The 19,355-nt window shown below is 41.1% G+C and overlaps 2 protein-coding genes across 7 annotated transcripts; one reads left to right on the top strand and one right to left on the bottom strand.

Annotated features, from left to right (window-relative positions):
• Positions 1–2,019: 2,019 nt before the first annotated feature.
• Positions 2,020–6,005, top strand: LOC137596430 (zinc finger protein 271-like). 2 transcript variants are annotated; one of them, XM_068316957.1, is made up of 4 exons: positions 2,020–2,595; positions 3,065–3,387; positions 3,674–3,743; positions 3,884–6,005. In XM_068316957.1, exons 1-4 carry the CDS (start codon positions 2,178–2,180, stop codon positions 5,449–5,451), a joined length of 2,379 nt encoding a protein of 792 aa, XP_068173058.1. In that variant the 5' UTR covers positions 2,020–2,177; the 3' UTR covers positions 5,452–6,005. The 2 variants fall into 2 exon arrangements, with proteins under 2 accessions (XP_068173058.1, XP_068173057.1); XM_068316956.1 differs by having other exon boundaries at positions 3,662–3,743.
• Positions 6,006–6,563: 558 nt separating this feature from the next.
• sidt2 (SID1 transmembrane family, member 2) lies at positions 6,564–18,437 on the bottom strand. 5 transcript variants are annotated; one of them, XM_068317950.1, is made up of 26 exons: positions 17,634–18,437; positions 17,414–17,535; positions 14,660–14,824; positions 14,521–14,566; positions 13,891–13,992; positions 13,610–13,693; positions 13,303–13,468; positions 12,059–12,152; positions 11,685–11,743; positions 11,436–11,462; positions 11,079–11,117; positions 10,915–10,992; positions 10,274–10,389; positions 10,056–10,129; positions 9,691–9,757; positions 9,522–9,595; positions 9,315–9,438; positions 9,017–9,134; positions 8,739–8,875; positions 8,547–8,655; positions 8,327–8,403; positions 8,106–8,152; positions 7,929–8,034; positions 7,721–7,831; positions 7,522–7,635; positions 6,564–7,343 (listed from the first exon to the last, which is right to left on the bottom strand). In XM_068317950.1, the coding sequence occupies exons 1-26, from the start codon at positions 17,874–17,876 to the stop codon at positions 7,281–7,283; spliced, it is 2,562 nt and encodes an 853-aa protein (XP_068174051.1). In that variant the 5' UTR covers positions 17,877–18,437; the 3' UTR covers positions 6,564–7,280. The 5 variants fall into 5 exon arrangements, 4 of the variants coding, with proteins under 4 accessions (XP_068174051.1, XP_068174052.1, XP_068174054.1 ...); XM_068317951.1 differs by lacking the exon at positions 11,436–11,462; XR_011035598.1 differs by lacking the exons at positions 6,564–7,343; positions 7,522–7,635; positions 8,106–8,152.
• Positions 18,438–19,355: the final 918 nt, after the last annotated feature.

Below are 19,355 nucleotides of genomic sequence, written 5' to 3'. Positions count from 1 at the left end.
TCTTTGCCATGTGGATAATTTTTTTCCATTTTTAAACTGTAACACTGATGTTATGACAGTATTATTAAACCTGCACCTATTTTTTTTTAAGGTTATGCTTTATTCTTTTAAGGATTTTTAGTTTCTGTTCAGGTCCATCTGGTCTGGTTTGTGTTTATCACAAAATATGTCTTGATAACTGTACCTATGTTTGTACTTGTTTGATTTCAACACACTTTAAGCATCTAAATACATGTGAATGCCAGATCAATGCAATCATTTACATGCATGTTGGATACAACAAACAGATTTAAAAGAGGTGAATTTTGAAAGAACAAATCTTCCACATGTAAAGTGACATATTGCAGTCCTTTGCTGTCATATTATGAATCTAATAGCTTCATAATCTGACACTGTTTGTTACCATAGATACACACAGGACGACCCTTACGGGGTGCAGCTGACAGCTGACTTTATAAAATATGTTATTTGAACTGTTTTGGAATGGAAACATCTTGATGAGTGGCAGTCAGAATGAATAAACCCTGCCTATGTGTATCTGTGCTGTTCTGTTCACATCAACTTCAGTCTGTCAGCCGAGATGAAATGATGAATAAAATATCATTTCGTTTATCAACAATTAATCATACTAAGTCTGTTCTTTTTTCATTGAAAACGAATGTAGAAACAGCACACATGTCACAATCTGTATCACAGATACCAAACTCATCCACACATCCATAAAAACAGCAGTGAATATTATGGTTCTATGGGGGAGATAATCATTTGTGTTTTCCATGGAGAACCCAGCCCACAAAGTAAACTTACTCCATTTTGAACCTCATATGACCAGTTGGAGTCCCATTCCACAGGGTGTACCATCTCTAAAACTGTGCGTTAAGTTTTTAGTTTGTCATATGCTGAACAATTACACTGAAACAGTTAGCAATGAATACAGGAGGGAAGGTCAGAAAATCACAACTAAACAGGATATGATAACAAATAAGTGAAAAGAAAAGCTAATATTAATTATTATTTATTCATTATTAATTCTTCTTTTCCTTTCGGCTTTTCCCTTCAGGGGTCGCCACAGAGAATCAATTGCCTCCATCTAACCCCGTCTTCTGCATCCTCTTCTCTCACACCAACTACCTTCATGTCCTCTTTCACTACATCCATAAACCTCCTCTTTGGTCTTCCTCTAGGCCTCCTGCCTGGCAGGTCAAAACTCAGCATCCTTCTACCAATATATTCACTATCTCTCCTCTGGACATGTCCAAACCATCTCAGTCTGGCCTCTCTGACTTTATCTCCAAAACCTCTAACATGTGCTGTCCCTCTGATGTACTCATTCCTGATCCTATCCTTCCTGGTCACTCCCAAAGAGAACCTCAGCATCTTCATCTCTGCTACCTCCAGCTCTGTCTCCTGTCTTTTCCTCAGTGACACTGTCTCTAGACCAAACAACATCGCTGGTCTCACCACCAATTATTAATTATTAATTAATTGTTAATAATTAATTTCCCTGACGGAACCTCCTTAAGGGATAAATAAAGTTATACTCTACTCTAACATAAATGAATAAAACTGATTAGTGTATAGAATATTATACCAACATTAAACAGTCTAGGTGGTGGTAAGAAACTTTTGAAAACACCGAAGCTAAGTAATAACTGATTTTGAATAAAGCTAGTTGCTAAGTGCTGACCCTGATCTAAAACACGTTTGCTTCACGTAGTTCAAGAACCAAACATCATTCCAGGCATCTTTGAGTAATAAGATTAGTTTCTGAAACGGGTATTTTAAAACAGGAAAAAAAATGATTAAAAAATTTTTTGATTTCATTTTTGTTTCCTGTTTTTACCAAAGCTACAAAGATCAGCACCAAACAACACTGTTAAATACTATATAAAAGTAACTATATTTAAAAAGGTTTTTGCGATGTGCCTTACCATTTATCTATTACTGTACAGCAGTCAAGGTCCATGTTAGACAGGAAGCGGAAATAGGAGAGGGAAGGATTTCATAAGCGGACCGGCCGCCATGTACGACACTTATCGTTACGTTTACACGGAAGAAATATTTGTTTTGGTCCAGTCCACCTTATTTTGATTTAAGTTCTCCTTTAAGCATACGATTCTTTAAGATATGACAGAATCCGTGGGATAAACTTTAAATTTTCACCGGAGGGAGGAAGAATGGAAGCGAAATTCAGCAGCGAAGTGTCGTCAGCAGTTGAAGTCGCCATTCAAGCGACCGTGTCTGTTTTCAGGGACGTCTGTGCTAAAGAGGCGCCAAACACGAAGTGGGAGGATGCGACGTTCGGGGAAATTCGGGACATAGAGAAGTGTCTGGTGGTTCAGATCGACAAACTTTTCTCGGCTTTCTCGTCGGAGCTACTTGAGGAGAACGAGGCTCTGCGGTCTAAAGTGGAGCAGCTGGAGGATGTGCTGCAGAAGAAAGCCGGGCAACTTGAGCAGGAGCTGGAGGCCAGAGTGGGTCAGCTGGGCAGAGAGATGGAGCAGCTGGAGAACGAGCTGAAGAGCATCAGTGAAGGCAGCACTAAGGCTCCGACGGACCCACCTCAGGTCGTGCTGCAGGACGGCTCACCGACGGGTAGGAGGCTGCCAAACTCTTGATGACGTCATGACAAGTTAGTCATAGACAGTTTCAGAACATCAGCTGAGGTCAGAGGTCATGTTAGAATGAAGTCACGTCGTTTATCTGTGTATGGGTCTTTGATTATATATTAATTGAATAGTGTCTAAATTGTCCAATACAGTATAGTCAATATTGCCTGTTATTGGTACTAATTTTCATATTTTGCCCAACTTAATCTCAAAATACATTAAATTGATGGTTAACATGGATAGTGAAGATCAGCACATTTGACAGGCAGCACCAAGTGTGTGGTGTTTTTGTGCCTCATCGATTGTATGACATATTCTTTATCTTCAGATTCTAGAAGTAATAAAAAAGTTTTTTTCATTCTTCTCCAGTTATTTCACTCCCGCATAGAAAAATCCTTCGTTTGATTAAATGCAATGCATTATTCTGATCTGTTTCATGTCCTTTCATGTCCCAGTGCTGCCTGTCTGCACAGGCAATTCTGCACCAGTGGCTGCTGTGAAGAAACCCACCTCAAGCCCTCCCCTGGTTTCAGCAGGAGCCAAAGAATCTGTTCCCATACCTGGAGATATCCCTCACCCCGTAGCCGCTCCAATGCTGTTGTTGGTGGGTGCTGGCCAAGTCATCGTTCAATCCCCCGCATTATCGGATGTTGTCTCTGAAACCGCAGAAACAACACAATCAACCTTCAAACCAGTTGCATCTCGTGGTTCTGCACCTCAGGATGTTCCCAGTCCAGAGTCCAGTACCCTCAGTGATGTCGATTTGGCACAGGAGAAGGTTGGGGATTAATCATGTTTATATTTTAACTATGTACGTTGGGATTTGTCTAGAATTAAGTGCCTTAAATTGCTTCCATCAGATTCAGAAGCCTCTGATTGGGGTTCATTTCCCACCTTGGCTACAGTGCTGAGGCGACATGATTACAGTTGTTGTCTTAGACAACAAACAAATATTATTTTGACATGTTCAGTGTCACATTTTGATTTCATGCCTTTCCATTTACTTTGAAAAGATAAGCCAACTTTTTAATGTTAGCATCCAATTACTTTAGTATATTTCACAGAAATTTGCTGAAGAGGCACCATCCAGGAGAACGAGGAGGAAAAGAAAAGCAACTTATAAAGCTGCAGAAGGTATGATGAAAGATCACAGTTGCTTCTTCATCGACTGGCAGTGACAGAAAAGTTTGGAAAGTTATTCGATTAGGTAAAAATACATCCTCCAGATCCAACAATAATAGATTCATTTGTTCTTTTCTTCCCTCCATCTCCAGTCTTCACTGACAACAGCACTGAAGAGAAAACAACACCATCAGGTGAAACATGCAAAGAGGTACAGCGGTTCTGCTGTGACCACTGTGACAGCAGTTTTCACTGGAAAAGCGAACTGAAGAATCACATGAAGGTCCATAAGAAAGCGTTTCCCTGTGAGCAGTGCAGCAGAATTTTCTGCGAAAAGAGGTCTTTGGAAAATCACCTGTCACGCCATGAGGCAAGCAAAGCGCCCTTACCCTTCCCCTGTCCTCACTGTAAAAGATCGTACCGAAAAGAGGAGTCACTTAAGAACCACCTTAAGCATCATCAGCGGTTGAAACCGCCGAAGCCTTTTGCTTGTGATCAGTGTGGGAAAACATTCAGAATCAAACAGTCTCTGGAAAACCACCTGTTACGTCATGAGAAAAAGAAGCAAATGGTGAAATGCCAACTTTGTGACAAGACATTTAAGTCATCGGTCCATTTGAAATGTCACATGCGAGTGCACTCGGAGGAAAGACCGTACAGCTGTGCAACATGTGGGAAGGAGTTCAAGAGTAAAGACACCCTGCACTTCCATCAGACGGTTCACACAAACACCAAGAAATACAAATGTACAATGTGTGACGAGAGCTTCAAATACGCCCACTCACTGACTGTGCATAAGAGGAAACACACAGGCGTGACTCCGTTCATATGCAGTGTGTGCAATCGGTCATACAGGACGGGAACGGCTCTGAAGAGACACAGCGTTGTTCACACCGGGGAAAAGCCGTTCACCTGCCACATATGTGGAGCCAGGTTCAGCTTGAACAACAACCTCAAGCGCCACCTTCGGATCCACACGGGAGAGAAGCCATTCACCTGTCAGGAGTGTGGCAAGAGCTTCTCTGATAACACCAAACTCAAGTCGCACATGCTCATCCATGGTGCCAGAAAGCCATTCATGTGTGATCTGTGTGGCAAGACCTTCCTGTTCAACTGCAGGCTGCAGATCCATCAGAGGTACGTGCATGCAGACAGGAACGAGGAGGCAGATGGAACACAAAGCTCTTCAGATCCTAGAAAGCGCAACAGGTCTCTGGTTAAACCATTCAGTTGCAAAATATGTCTTAAAAGTTTCAGCGCAGCAGGTTCACTCAAACTGCACGAGAAAAGCCACAGTGAGCACAAGGAGTTCCACTGCGGTTTATGCGGGAAGTCTTTCCATAACAAATACTCTTTCGGTTATCATCAAAGAAGCCACTCGGGGGAGAAGCCTTTTGTTTGTGACGTGTGCGGGAAGAGGTTTTTCCACTCCGGCAGTCTGAAGCAACACGAGCGGATACACACCGGTGAGAAACCGTACAAATGTGACCAATGCGGCAAGGCCTTCAGAACAGACGGGAACTTCTACAGACACTTGCGGATCCACACGGGGGAGAAGCCATTCGAATGTTTGTACTGTCACAGGAAATTCCACCAGTCGAATCAGCTCAAGTCCCACATGCAGGTCCACACTGGACAGAAGCTCTACTCCTGTCAGCAGTGTGGCCGAGGATTCTCCGACCCGAGGCAGCTGAAGAAGCACAGCTGTGACGTCTCCTAGGCGACAAGACGCTGTGGTGCAACGTTCACCAGGACATTCAGCTGAGCGTCAAACTGTTGTGTTGAGGTAAACGCAGCCGTGTTTCTTTGTGCCTTTGTTTAAAATATAAACAGGTAGTACATTTTGTTAAAATACTGGATTAGACAGAAAATAATGAACATTTTAAGAATGTATTTTTCTTTTTTTGCAATTAGTAAAATGCAAAACATTTGTCTGTGATAACTCCATGATGGAAGAGAAATCCTGTTTGTCTTCATTTTACATTATAGCTTTATTGACTTTTTAGATGACCAACAACTTCTCAGTAGTTTTAATAGTTCATGGCTGTTTTGTAACTTTGTTACTCTAGATTTGCTAGATGTAAAGGAGTGAGCAAAGCTAATTAATGCAGGAACTGATCAGCATTTAGTCCCACTCCACTCTTTCTCTGCTAGAGCAGCATTGCTGGTGCATTTTTCACTCCTTTTTATTTAAGTAATTTAAGGTTATTAAAACATGTATTAAATACCAACTTTTCTGTATCGCTGGAGCAGATATTAAACTGAAGATTTTGAAGTGGCTTTCTGATGTCTGTGTGTATTTATTATATTACAGTGTGTCGATGTGTGTGTCTATATAGGTGTGTGTGTCTCTGTACTTCAGTTTTCTTCTTCATGGCTGAAGACTTCATTCAGTGAACTGACGACACTGCCTCTAGTGGCTTCCTGAGGTACTGCAACAAAGACCGCTTCTCAGAAAACACTACATTAATGCACCTCTGAGTAGAAATGAGCCCACTGAGGAAAAGTGACAGTTTAGGGGAACGACCGTCACTGGTTAACTCAGAGAATAACAACAGAATGCGTTAACAGCCACACAAGTTGTTGCTTCTTCAAAGTACTAGTGTCACATTTCTGACACTGTAGCATGGATCTTTTGCTAAATGTGGGTTCTCTGTGAAGGGATCACCAATGGCTCTCTTGCAACAGACTTCAAATACAAGTTCTTTAGCTTCATGTCAAGCTTCGGCAGATGAAAGAGATCCCTATCACAAAACGTCTGATATTAAACTAATCCGATTTCCAGAAACACTCCCTCTGCTCAAACCCTGGTGTAAGACTCAACATGAAATGTAAGAAAATGAGACCTTTATTCAGTAACAACTCATTGCAATGTTTGACATTAAATCACTTTTTTCATACATTACAGTGCAAAAATACCCTTCACATTCACACTGGAGGCCAGTCTGAAGTAAATACAATCATTATACAGTATTCTCTGATGAGAAGAACAAAAGGGGGTTCAGACAAGTACTTGCCCAACATAAAACATTAAAGGCCACTGACAAGACTGGACGGTCGTCATGTTCGCACATTGATACTGTGAATACACTCACACATGTACAAATGCTCACACAGCGTACAAACAGTAATTTTAAAACGCATCATTGACCTGCAGGTCAAGCATAATGCGGACAGTATAAAATAAGTTAATTTGGATCGGGTTTTCTTTTAGTAGACGTGTACACTGTTATCGTCAGCAGTAAGTAAACATCAATCACAACAGCTAAACTGATGATGGCAGAGGGAGAGCACAACGTCTGATCATCACTTAACGTTGGCACAGCTTTTCATCGGCACGTTTGTGGCCATTCATGTGAAAGGAGAGGCTTCGGTCCCCCCCCTGACTCGTTGATTGACTGTGGGAGGCAGAGAGGCTTCCACGGTACAGCCGGGACAAAAGAAAAACCGGCTACTGGCTGTGCTTTTTTAAAAATCACGTAGTAGACAAAAAGAGCGCTGGAGTGGCAATAAGGCAGAGAGAAAGAGCTCATCAAAGATCTGACACTTTTAAAACACGAAGATCTTGTCTCTCTGGACGGTGTCGAGGTCGTCATCCATAGTGAGGAGGACCTGGAAGGGAGAAAGGCAATGGCTAAAAGGACGTTCAAGCTATCAGATACGCCAGCAAAGTAGTTCATGTATCCACAGCTATTCACATTCATTACTTTATAAGTACTCAGAGGAGGGAGATGTTTTTGATGCTATGCTGCGTGTGGGCACCATGAATGCAAAACAAACACCATCATACCAGGAAGGATCCAAACATGGCAATGGAGGACAGAAAGTGCCAAATGTCGTGATCATCGAAGAAAGACAGCAGGATGCAGTCCCGGTTGTGCTCACGAGACTCTGCTGGAGTTTTCTGTGAACAGAAAGAAAAAGATTTAAACAATGACAAACTGCTCTCACACGCCAAAATGCTAATCCTACCTCTGAGGTTTACTGACCTGCCATGTGCTCAAACCCTGGAAGAAGAAGTAGAGAGCCAATCCCCACACCACGGCCGTGAACAGAATACACACCAACGCCAGGAACTGGATTCTCTCACCGCTACGCAGCTGAAGAAAGACAGAAATGTACGGAGAGATTTAACAAACATTTCTGCATTTCATCTAAATTGTACTCAAAGACACGGATTCACACGAAGACACACACCTTCATAATAATGTAAAAGGCAAAGTAGAGCAGCAGGTTGCAGATGGCGATGGCCAGCAAGTAGGAGGCAAAGTCATTAGGTCTCTCTAAGATGCCGTAGGAAGCTCTGCAGAGAGACGACGTCCATTAGTTTCATTTACTTAACGTCAATTAAAATCAAATAACCAGTTTACTTACAATGACCAGTTGACTATGTTCCCCATTACAAGTAGAACCATACGGTCCTGTCACACAGTCACAGGAGAAAAAGATGGATTTACACTTAGATAATCTGGACCAATCAGGACCCAGTGATATTCATTTACTTTATAAGAAACCGTTTTGTTTTTCCCCACCTCCAGCATCTCTCTCTAAACTGTGATTAAAACATGCTTATGCAGACCTTCATGATTACTCACAATATACATAGGTCCACTGCACTGTCTGATGCAATCCGTGTAGACAACGTAAACTATCCTGCGCAGCACCCCAGAGTCTGACGCACATCAAAAGAAAGCATTTGATGTCTTCAAGCACAAGTTCACAGTGTGAAGTGTGAAAATTAAAAACCACTGAATAAATAAATGGTAGAAAAAAATCAAAACTAAATCTAGGACTTTTTCAGTGTTGTGATCTTACCCATTTTCCAGCGGCCCATGTAGTAGAGCTGTATGCTGAGGAAAAGAGTGGCCACAATGTGAATCACAGAGAAAGCGATCCAGAAGAAGAGGTTCCCTTTACCAAATACCTGCAAACAGATGTCAGGAATTATGTATGTGTGTTAAACACTACTTTGCCTCTTCATTTGTGTTTGTTTGTTTGTGTACGTACCACTCCCAGCACAGAAAAGAAGATGACGGCAGCCAGGCAAGCATAGGCCGTGTACGCACTGGCATTGATGTCCGGGTGTCTCTTCTGATACAGCTTTAACATGCAGAGTCCTGCAATCATGTACATGAAGGACGTGTCTGCAAACAAAGACAGCTGATGAGTCCTTTCCTTCAAAGTGATGACAAAATCAAAATCCACAACAACATAGAAGAAAACATAGTCTTAAAACCACATTAAAGAAACAGCATAATGGGAATGTTACGTAATGGCCTTCTCACCGAACTGGAAGTTGGTGTAGTTGGGACAGACGTGGTAGCAGGCGCTGAGCAATCCCTCCATCATCAGAGCAGTTCCCATGGCATAAAACAAACCGAAGTGTTTTGGGATGCCACATTCCTGAGGGCGACGGGACAGAGATTGAATTGATGACCATGAAGAAATTAAAATTCAATAAGTAATGTAAGTTACTCTTTGTTCCAGATTTACTGCATCTATTTTGTCACGTCTGCATCTAGCCTTCATTACATCCTCTTTCTATGTCGACCGTACATGTGTGTGTGCGTGCATGTTTCTCACCAGTGCATTTAGTTCGTGGCGGACCGAAGCGCGTTTGTGAGCAACATCTCTTTTGAGGACGATGAGGAGGAAGAGGAGTCCCAACATCACATAACCGAGGTTACTGAGGATGTTGTTGAAGGCGCTTTATGTGACAACAGATCAGAGTTAATCATGTGATTTGCTATCTCTCCCATCGACCTAACCAGACACATGCCAATCACAAACCTGAGAGCTCCCAGAGGGTGGGCACATAGGAAGTTGTAGAAGCAGATGTCCTGGTTTCCTGTAACATTAACCACCTGAGAGCAGAGAGTCGATTTGTCATTGATGTGATTTCACAACAGAAACGAGCTTGTTTCTCTTTAAAATCAGCATGTGTGTTTCCCCAGCATACCGTCTGATAAGTGATGACCAACTGGATGACAGGCAGCGCGTAGAACACAGCGATAGTAGCAATGTTCCTGGAGAGATCATCATTAACCGTGAACCTTTTGACCATGAGCTGCTCCTCCTTGCCCCACCATTCCTCCACATTCTGACTGCTGTGTGTCAACTTACGTAAACCATGATGTTGACTTAAAAATGCTTAGTGAGTTGGCTTTCCTGATCTCTATAGTTGTTTATTGACAATAAAAAGCACGCAGTGATGGTCAGGATAATGTAAATCTAACACTGAAATACTGTCATTGTGGATTTCATTTGAGCTGCAGTGTCATTGCATCACAGTAGGTGAAATGTGTAATTTTCTAATGTCCTCACCAGAAGTAGATCTGATATTTCTTGCTGAGAACCCTCTTGTCTTTGCGAGCCAAGTCAGACACACAGAGAAATTTCTGTAACAATAAAAAAGAACAAAATTAAAAATAAAAGTCAGTGTGGTACATCATGACATGGCTAGTCTTAACAACAACAACAACACCAACATCAAACACGCCTGACGTAACATGGCCAGTATTAGTCTTAACAACAACAAACACCTTGGTGCGGACGATGTTTTTGTCTGAGTCGATGTCATCCAGCGTGTCGTAGTCGTCTTCTTCTACGGAGCTCAGAGACTCCTGCCTACTTCTTCCAACACTGTCAAGCGATCTCTCTGATGGAAGAAAGGAGGGAGATAAGGTTATGGTAGAATAAAGGAAAGAGGGCAATCTGATCAATTAGAACGTCTGCATTGAAGGGAAAGATGAGAAGATGTTCAAACACCTTTCAGAATTTACATGCAATTTTCAAATAATAAACAGAACCACTCGAGTGATAATTGAAATTCTGATGTTGATTTTCTGTTCATGCCACCAGATAAGGAATTTGACCCGGCATAATCATTGAGATTATCACAGAACAATTCGCACTGTGCTGATTTGCTTGGTGTTAGTGATTTAGATAATTGTGCAGCAGTGTGTCACCGATGCGGATGGCTATATGATGAAGGGAATTGAGGACTGGGTGGCGTTTGTAAGGCTCCTGTCCTGATAAATAAAGACACAGAAATCCAGTGAGGGACTAGAGCTACTAGCATGAAGCTAAGTGCAAGCCAGTAAGTGAAGAGATTCAAAGTTCAAAGTGGCAAAGAAAATGTGTGTCTTCGTGTGTCTTCATGTTTGCTTATGTTAATCCATACCCATGTATCCATAGTTGTTGTCAGTTGATGTGGCACTCTCAGTGATGGCTTCTGAACTGAGTGTGCTGCCATTGTCAGCTGGAAAAAAGGGGGAGATAAAGATAGTTATTTAATTAAGTCTCCGCTAAAACAAGTCAAGAAACTCCACAAGTGACCAAACTCACCAAAGGAGCCGTATTCATACGGTGACACAGGAGTCTTCCCTATGGAAACATGCGTATTAAAATCCCAGGGGAGTGTTTTACACACACACATACTGTACATATATGCACATGAAATGCATAAACAAGCACTGCAACCATCACTATTAGTTAGTATGCTAAGGCTGCACATTAAAAAGACCACTACAGCTGAAATGTTGAACACAGACATCAAAGCACATGCAGCAGCAATCCAGCTAGAAAAAATAGTTCCTGAAAAAACTGTTATGGTAATTAGAGTGTCTGAAAATGTACAGAATGGTGCACAGCATAGCAGACAAACAACAGTGTGAGGAAGTATAAGAATCTAAGTCTTTATACCATCTCCGTTCTTCCCGAGCAAAGAGGCTGAACCACACATTAGCATGAGGAAGAGAGAAAAATGACACATTCAGTACATAGACATGTTTGATTCTACATCAAATGAGTAAATGGTCATCATACTGCATTTTAAGTGTGCTGGAATTATAATATGGAATCAGTTCTACAGTGCCGTTTCATGACTTGGTGTTCTCTAGACACCAGTGAGCCACTAATGGGCCGGTCCCTCTTTGCAGGTTGCCGGGTTACCTGTCTCAGCAGGCGACATGTCAGCAGGGATCTGAAAGATGTCTCTTTTCTTTTTCACTCTGCGGAAACAGAGAAAAACATGCTTCCAATTATTTTCATTGAGTAGAGTCATCTTCTTGTGGTGCAGTTGCATAAATCTGCATTCTGTTGATGCGGTGCATTCTTTAGATTTATATTTATGAAATGTATTCGTAAGGCCTGCTGCTGTGTTTCTATTATTGGTGTTTTTATATTTTCATGGCCTATGCAGCATAATTTCATTCTGCACTACATTCTGGAGTGGTGTCTGAATGACAATACGAGGAATCTTGAATTTGGAATCTTTTGACTCTCCATAACATTTGTTCTGGCCGGAGAGGAAAGGGGACTCTTACTTCTTGTTCTCCAGACAGGCCATCAGCAAGGTGAGCAGGTAGAAAGACAGGAAGATCCCCAGACAGAACAGCATGCCCATCACATACACCTCCGCTGTGGAAAGTTATTACATATATTTACTGGACGTTTCTCCACATGATAATACTTCATGACCCTGACAATACTGCAAAATTATTTTAACTATCACATTATTTAATATTAAGGTTTAAAAGAAGTCTATACAGATCACTGGAAATGATAGTAATTACGTATTATTCTTAATGACTAAACTTGCATAAAAACAATTCAACCCTTCAGGGGCGACGGGTATGGGGAGAGGTTAGGGAAACAGCGAAGGAATACAGCATCAAAGAATGAAATGTATAAAAATTAAAATCAGTAGAGAAATGACTGTTATTGTAAAAACGTAAGCTCTATCTTCTGAAAGTCACATAGGTTAAGGACATACAGGAGGTTAGCATCAAAGATAACAAAGTATCTAGGAATATAGATAGTCCTCAACATATGGACATTCAGATATATGAATGCAAACCCCCATATACGACTAGTACTGCAGTTCCACTTTCTGCCACAAGCCCTACTAAGCAGCACCGCTTAACTCGAAACAACTTGACTCGAAACGACCTGTACCTGTATTTTATTTTATTAAGTGTTATTTTTATTTCCTGTTATTTCTGTTAAGTCTTACGGAATAGTACTTTTGTATTTAGAGTAGTAAATGACCTCAAATGGTGATTATAGATTGGGATTTAATAATTAATGACTTACGAACAATTCAACTTACAAACAACCTCTCAGAACCAGTTGTATTTGTATGCTGAGGACTACCTGTATTACGGTTTTCCCCATAAACCAGAGATGAACATGATGATACCGGGGCTACAGAAGTTAAAGTCTGCATGTCTGGTGGAACAATATCCCAGCACTGAGTTCTAATGATTATCTAATCTTAAACATGATGGTTATGATGATGACAACTCTTCTGAATCACAGGGCAAAGTCTTGATGAAGGGAGAGTCGAGGCGTCAGAACCAGGGAACAGTTTGTAACAAGGCATTTAGAAAGTAATTGTAATGATTAATAAGAACTCAGTGGATAAACCTACTGCTGCTCCACAAATGTTTCTGGATGCACAGCACGGACATCCTCCAACTCATTCCTTTGATCATCAATATATGATCACTAATTTACACTAAAGTGAAGGTTTATTCTGCAGTCTGAGCAGTTTATATTTGATGCTTACTGTTGATAGCAGGAGAGACCACCACATCAAGCATCTTGGTGCGGTTGCCAGCATTGATCAACTCATCAGGAAGGAGAGGATAAAAGCGCAGTGGACCGCCACACGCTTCATCCTCTGTTTTCACCACTACCACTACATAGAAACTGTTGCTGGGATAATCTTTTCTCTAAAAGATAAAAAGATAAATGAAAACATGTCATATGGGTCAGATTGCGTGGTAATGGAAGCATTTAAACCCTTGGCAGTTTCCAATGAATTAACAGTATGGTTTGTACTGCTTAAGACACATTCAAGGGGTAAACACTACCTGTACAGTGATTGCGCCTTTTTTGGTCATAGTCTGGTACATCCCAATGAAGGCCACATTGTTGTCAAGGTCATAGACTGGGCACTGAAATAAAAAAGTGAAACACAGAGACAGAGAGAGATGAGAGAAGGAGAGGGTGAAAGAGAGAAACACTAATTAAAACAAGTGAAGGCAAAAACATACAGATATCTCAACTAAATGTTCAGAATTCAGATTTGTGTGGCTCATGAGATAACAATAGCAGGAAAAGCAGATGTCTGGTTTCAGGTGTGTAACTGTACCAGAATGTCCTGGACAGACATAACGGAGCAGGGAAAGTTCATATCTGAGTTGACCTTGACAATAACAGTGTCCACCCCATCCGGAAAGACATACTTAAAGTACTGAATGAAAGGACAAGAGAAATAAAAGTAAAAATTAATGAGTTGGTAACAGAGAATATGGAGGAGATTAGAAAATACATTTTTAACTATTCACTGTATTTTTTCCATGTCTAGCAAGATGCATGTAGAAGGATGTGCAATTTTCAAAATAGCAAATACAATATTATGAAGCATAACTGATAAACCGGACTCCTGGATGAAAATCTTGACTGATTTCAACGACAAAACTGACTGGTGAGGTGCTTCAAAAGACCACAAATGAAACACATGAAACACATTCTCTTTTTCACATGAAAGCAGAAGAAACTTCATGCTGCTTCACACTGAATAATAAAACAAAACCATGTGATCCTTCCATTATTACCATTCACTTCTTGCATGTACTTTCTGCAGCATTTCTCGTATTTCCTGTCATTCATCCCCTCAGTGTCAGTAAACCCTCATAACTGTAACTGAACTTCCTATTAATAAAGCATAACATTGTATTCTACTTGCAGAAACATGAAACTATGGTACAGCGCTGCATACCTGAGGCTGGGATGGTGATGCAATGAAGCTGAATTTCCTGTCAGTCCTGTAATCAAAGCAAATGTAGCCAGTAGGTCACTTTAAACCAAACAACAGATTGATTTTTAAATACTGTGTGACTTTATGAGATAAAACTCACTGCAGGGTAAAGCTCTCCACACGGCTGACCCTGAGCTGGTAGTTTGTGCCCTGGCTGGATAGGGTGGACACATCCACAAAGAAGTACTGGGTCTCTGAAGCGGCCCGGGTCAGAGGCTGGCATAATGTCCGGCCCACATGAGTGTAAGGGTACTTCCTCTGGTAGCTGGAGAGAGAAAGACAGAGAGAAAGAGGGATAAGCTAAAAATTAGATAGAAAGCACAGAAACGTTCAGGTTGACATTCAAAGAGAGCTAAATCAGTATTACTTGTAATTAAATATGTTGGTGGAAAGCCAACATATTTTTTTTAATGCACTGAGTACGTAGACACTTGAAAGATGAATATCTCTGCTCTGAGGTAATAAAAACATGTTTACAGCAGCCACAATGCTGGATGTCAGATGAGGAAGTAAAACTCAAAGATTCATTCGTGATTTAACTCAGTATGTCACAAGACTATGGTGATGTAATCCAGCTATTGCAAAACCACAGGAGAAAGCTGACCACATTACAGATGGGCTTTTGGCTAATAAACTGCTGAACTTTTAACCTGTTATGAAATCCCATCTGATTAAAACACGTTACAGAAGCTGGGAAGATAATCACTCGGGTGAATTACAGACCAAGTTGATGACATGCTGGTTCTTTCTCATTAGGCAAATGAACAGTTTGTTTTAATGTCAAAACACAACATAAAAGGAGTGTACTTCTAGACAAGTATTATATCTTCAAATAAGAAAATTTCCTAAAAGTCAGCTTCTCCTGGATGAGTGATAGACAGACAGAAAGACAGACAGATATATACTGTAGATAGATAGAAAGACAGACAGGCAGGTAGAAAAAGACGAGGAAGAAACAAACTTTAATGTCCCCATGGGGACATTTTCTTTTCACTTATGCCTTATATTGTTAAACATGTATATACAATGTATGTGTGTGTGTGTGTGTGTGTGTGTGTGTGTACAGGCCCCAGAAACACACACACACTATCAGCCTGTAGGCATGCAAATACAAATATAGAGCGACAGGCAGCTAATTTCAGGAGTGCCCTGATGAGGAAGCTTGTGGAGGGGACAGCGCCTTGCTCAAGGGCACGGACGGTGAGCTGACACCTCCCACTGTCAGCTCATGCTCCGAGGATGGCTGGTCAGGAGCAGGAATCGAACTGCCGATCTCTGATCTTAGGGCGCCTGCTCTACCGACTGAGCTACTGCCACCCCCAAGGTACGGTAGAGGGTTAGGGGGTCAAGAAGGCAGAAAGACAGGCAGACAAACAGAAAATTTATGCCGAGGGATATTACGTATGTCATCTGCTCACATACATTCACATATTACACCTAAATAAATACATAAATACACAAAAGTGAAAAAATGCCACAATAACACTGACAAAAAATACAACAAAAAAAATTCAACAAAAATACAATCAGATCCTGACCTCCTTCATGTCCATCATGAATAGGAAAACATTTTAACAGACATATTATTTATAGGTGTTCATGTTTTACGTGACAGTGAACAGGCCGCTCTACAGCAAACAAGAATGATAAGCATTACCCTATGACCTGAAGTCATAACTGTTTAGTATCTGAGGAATAACTGCAGCCACTGACACATTGTACAGTGAACCTTGGATCAGTCTTTACGTTGCGTGTGTGGCTGTCAGAAATACTGTAAATGTAACCCAGTGTTACTTTTACTGTCAGTATTATTTTTCTTATTATTTCTGTTCGAACAATTTTTGTTCGAACAGATGCACATTGGATGCTCCTGAATGCTCCACCTGGTTCCTTGGAGGGTGGTAGCACAAAGGATTACCAGTCCTTTAAGAATTTCCTTTTTTTATTAACTGAGATCTCAGATTTTCCTTTTTTACTTTTTTCCGAGTCAGATCTGACACAATACGAACAAAGTGAGAAAACTATAGACATGGAACAAACATTGAAACCCTAAACTGGAATGGACAGTGATAACCTGTGGCCTTAAGGACACTTAAGGGGCGGTATCGAAGAATTTACTTTATTTTGGTTCATTATTCTGTTCATGTTTTCTTGGGGAATTGAGATGTTCAAATTGTTTTGTCAAATACTTTTAAATATGACTTTTCTTATATTCTTGTCAGTGTGTCATTAGGGTGGAGGTTTCAACTTTTCATTCACCACTGCCAGTCTCCTTACGAACCTAATAGAACCCAAATTTTGTAGACTGAGACACGTTGGAGTTTTGTAGAACAGATTATTAGATATTTAGATTTCCATCCAGACTACTTACTAAAAAGGATGACATAAAGATAGATATAGACCCTCTGCAAAACCCTCCCCACACAGACAGTATCATTTTAACCTCCATTATCCTCCACCACAAATTTCACCTGTGGTGTATCTCTCACTTGTCTTTTCTGTCTGTAAAGTCTTAGAGTTCATTTAAGCATTATAAATGTCAGATCAATTATTATTATTATTATTATTACTTAATCTTATTCAGCTACATTCAGCAACATTGATCAACTTAATAGTTAAATTCAGTAACCAGGACAACAAATTGTACTTGTCAATATCTGTAGCTGCACATAGACACACTGACTAATCCCAGGTAGCAGACCAGAATTACTCATGGATTGGGGGGAGCTCAGAAGAGTTTCACTGGGTATTATAGAACACAATCTATTCAAAGATCTTTTCAGTTAATTTGTAAAAGAGAATCATGCTCCAATCTTCCTCCAGTCCAGTCCAGAATTGTAATGGGCATACTCACAGGCCTCTTAGTATGAGGGGGACTTGAAAAGACAGTACAGCCTGCTTCTGTCGAACCACAAACAGGATGGGACTTTCGAAACCTTTTGACAACACATCCACAGACACACGCACTCCATCCGTCTGAAATTAAGAACCAGGAAAAGGAGACGTTCGAATTTATGTGATATTATTGAGTGGGGAAAAAACGATTATATTGATCTAAAAAAAAGCTCACTCACCTTATTCCTGGAGATGGTGTGATTGAACGCATAAATGGTTTGGTTTTCGTTTGTAACCGTGTCATTATAGGTGACATCAAATTCTGCATCTCTCTGCACCACATCGGTGGTCTCCATCACCGCACCGCTCCACGGAACCTGACCGATGCAGAACAACAGAGCTACCAAACCTGGCCGAAGCCAACAACTAGCTGGTCCGCAGCTGGTTTTATGTCGGGATTTCCAGCAGCTCCTTAGCAGCATTTTGTCTGAGAACGTCTTCCAACACGGACAACTGATATCTGTTATTGTAGCCTGTGCGGCAAAACGAAGCAACTCCACCCCATCCAGCGACAATCGCTCCGGTATCAAGTTGGCTAATTCAACTGTGCCATTACCAGCAATGACCGAGCAGACAAGAGCAGCTGCTAACTGTGACCTACCGGAGCACTAGGATGTTTACATTGGCTTCTGACGTGACCGTCGCTGAACTGACAGGGCGGAACGAATTCGAAACGTTCAATTGCATAAAAAGATAACAATGAGAATCAGTTCCTCTTGTCTGTAAGCCCCACTAGGAGGCTCTATCAAGCTGTGCTAAGGTTAGCATCGATTAGGACCCGCTACCTCCATGTAATTCATACCGTCGGAACAGGCGCCGCAAGTCGTGTAAAAAAAGAACAGAAACACGAATAAATGCGTTTCAATCCAACGTGAAAAATATCAAGGTGCGAATTCGGATCGTAGTGACACTGTAAAATGAAAAGGCTCGTCTTGTTTACAGTATAACAAATGGTGCCATTAGCGCCCCTCCACGTTCACACAGTAAACAAACCCCAGTGAGCCGATACGCGCGTGCCTCTATGCGAAAGAGAGGGCTACGTAGTGACGTCATGCGCCGGCGATGACCGGGGGACGACTACACGGGCCACAATTAAAGAAAGTAAAAACTTTATAATAAACCATGACTGTGAGTCTCACTAAAGACGATGAATACGTCAGAATAATAACTAAATAATGTGACTCAGACCTCCCCCCCCCCGCTACAACCAAAAGAATCACCCTCAAGGCTTCGTTAATTTGAATGTCAGTCACAATTCAATGGGTGAGGAAAACATCTTTATCTTCACAAGGTGAAGTTGAGATTATTCAACAAACGGCACCGATGGGTCCTTTTCAAGGTAGTTAAACCAAACGCACACACATTCTGATCATTAAAAACAGTAATATATGTCAGAAAAATTCAAAGTCTTCTTTCCACGACTGTTTTATAGTACTTTGTTTTTTTTTAAATCAACCAGAATAATTCTGAAATAATTGCAGAACAAATATATAATGTTATTCCATGATTTCAAATGTTTTAATTAATATAGCTCTTTCAGAGCAGATACACTGATGTCCTGTCATTGTGTGGTCGTTAGGCATAATTATAAGAATAAAACCGGGGGAAAGCTATTGCACAAGTTAGGTGCTAAAGAACGTCGGGACTAAGAACTGAAGACAAATCTTGTGACCAGCTCCCTGTGATGATGGTGATGATGATGTTAGTGAGAATATGTTTTGAGTTTGAACCTAGCTAGAAAAAAACAAAAACACGAAACAACAGAAAGATTTTTTCTAGAGACCAGAGGCCTGTACCATAATGCTGGATTAGTTTAGCAAGATAACTTCAGGCTTAACCCTGGCTTTTCGGTACCATAAAGGTGGCTGACTTCCTATCGGGCTACGTTGTCGTGGTAACCT

Source organism: Antennarius striatus, chromosome 6 (assembly GCF_040054535.1).
Source record: "Antennarius striatus isolate MH-2024 chromosome 6, ASM4005453v1, whole genome shotgun sequence".
NCBI classification, from domain to species: domain Eukaryota; kingdom Metazoa; phylum Chordata; class Actinopteri; order Lophiiformes; family Antennariidae; genus Antennarius; species Antennarius striatus.
Note: the sequence above shows the minus strand (reverse complement) of the source record. Positions and strands in the feature narration are given on the sequence as shown.

Coding starts and splice junctions, on each gene's coding strand:
- sidt2 (XM_068317950.1), bottom strand. CDS start 17,876: ATGCTGCTAAGGAGCTGCTGGAAATCCCGACATAAAACCAGCTGCGGA. Junction 12,153..13,302: donor GGTCTCTCCTGCTATCAACA/GTAAGCATCAAA, acceptor AACTTTCCACAG/CGGAGGTGTATGTGATGGGC. Junction 7,636..7,720: donor AGGGTTTGAGCACATGGCAG/GTCAGTAAACCT, acceptor TTCTGTTCACAG/AAAACTCCAGCAGAGTCTCG.
- LOC137596430 (XM_068316956.1), top strand. CDS start 2,178: ATGGAAGCGAAATTCAGCAGCGAAGTGTCGTCAGCAGTTGAAGTCGCC. Junction 2,596..3,064: donor GCAGGACGGCTCACCGACGG/GTAGGAGGCTGC, acceptor TTCATGTCCCAG/TGCTGCCTGTCTGCACAGGC. Junction 3,388..3,661: donor TCGATTTGGCACAGGAGAAG/GTTGGGGATTAA, acceptor CAATTACTTTAG/TATATTTCACAGAAATTTGC.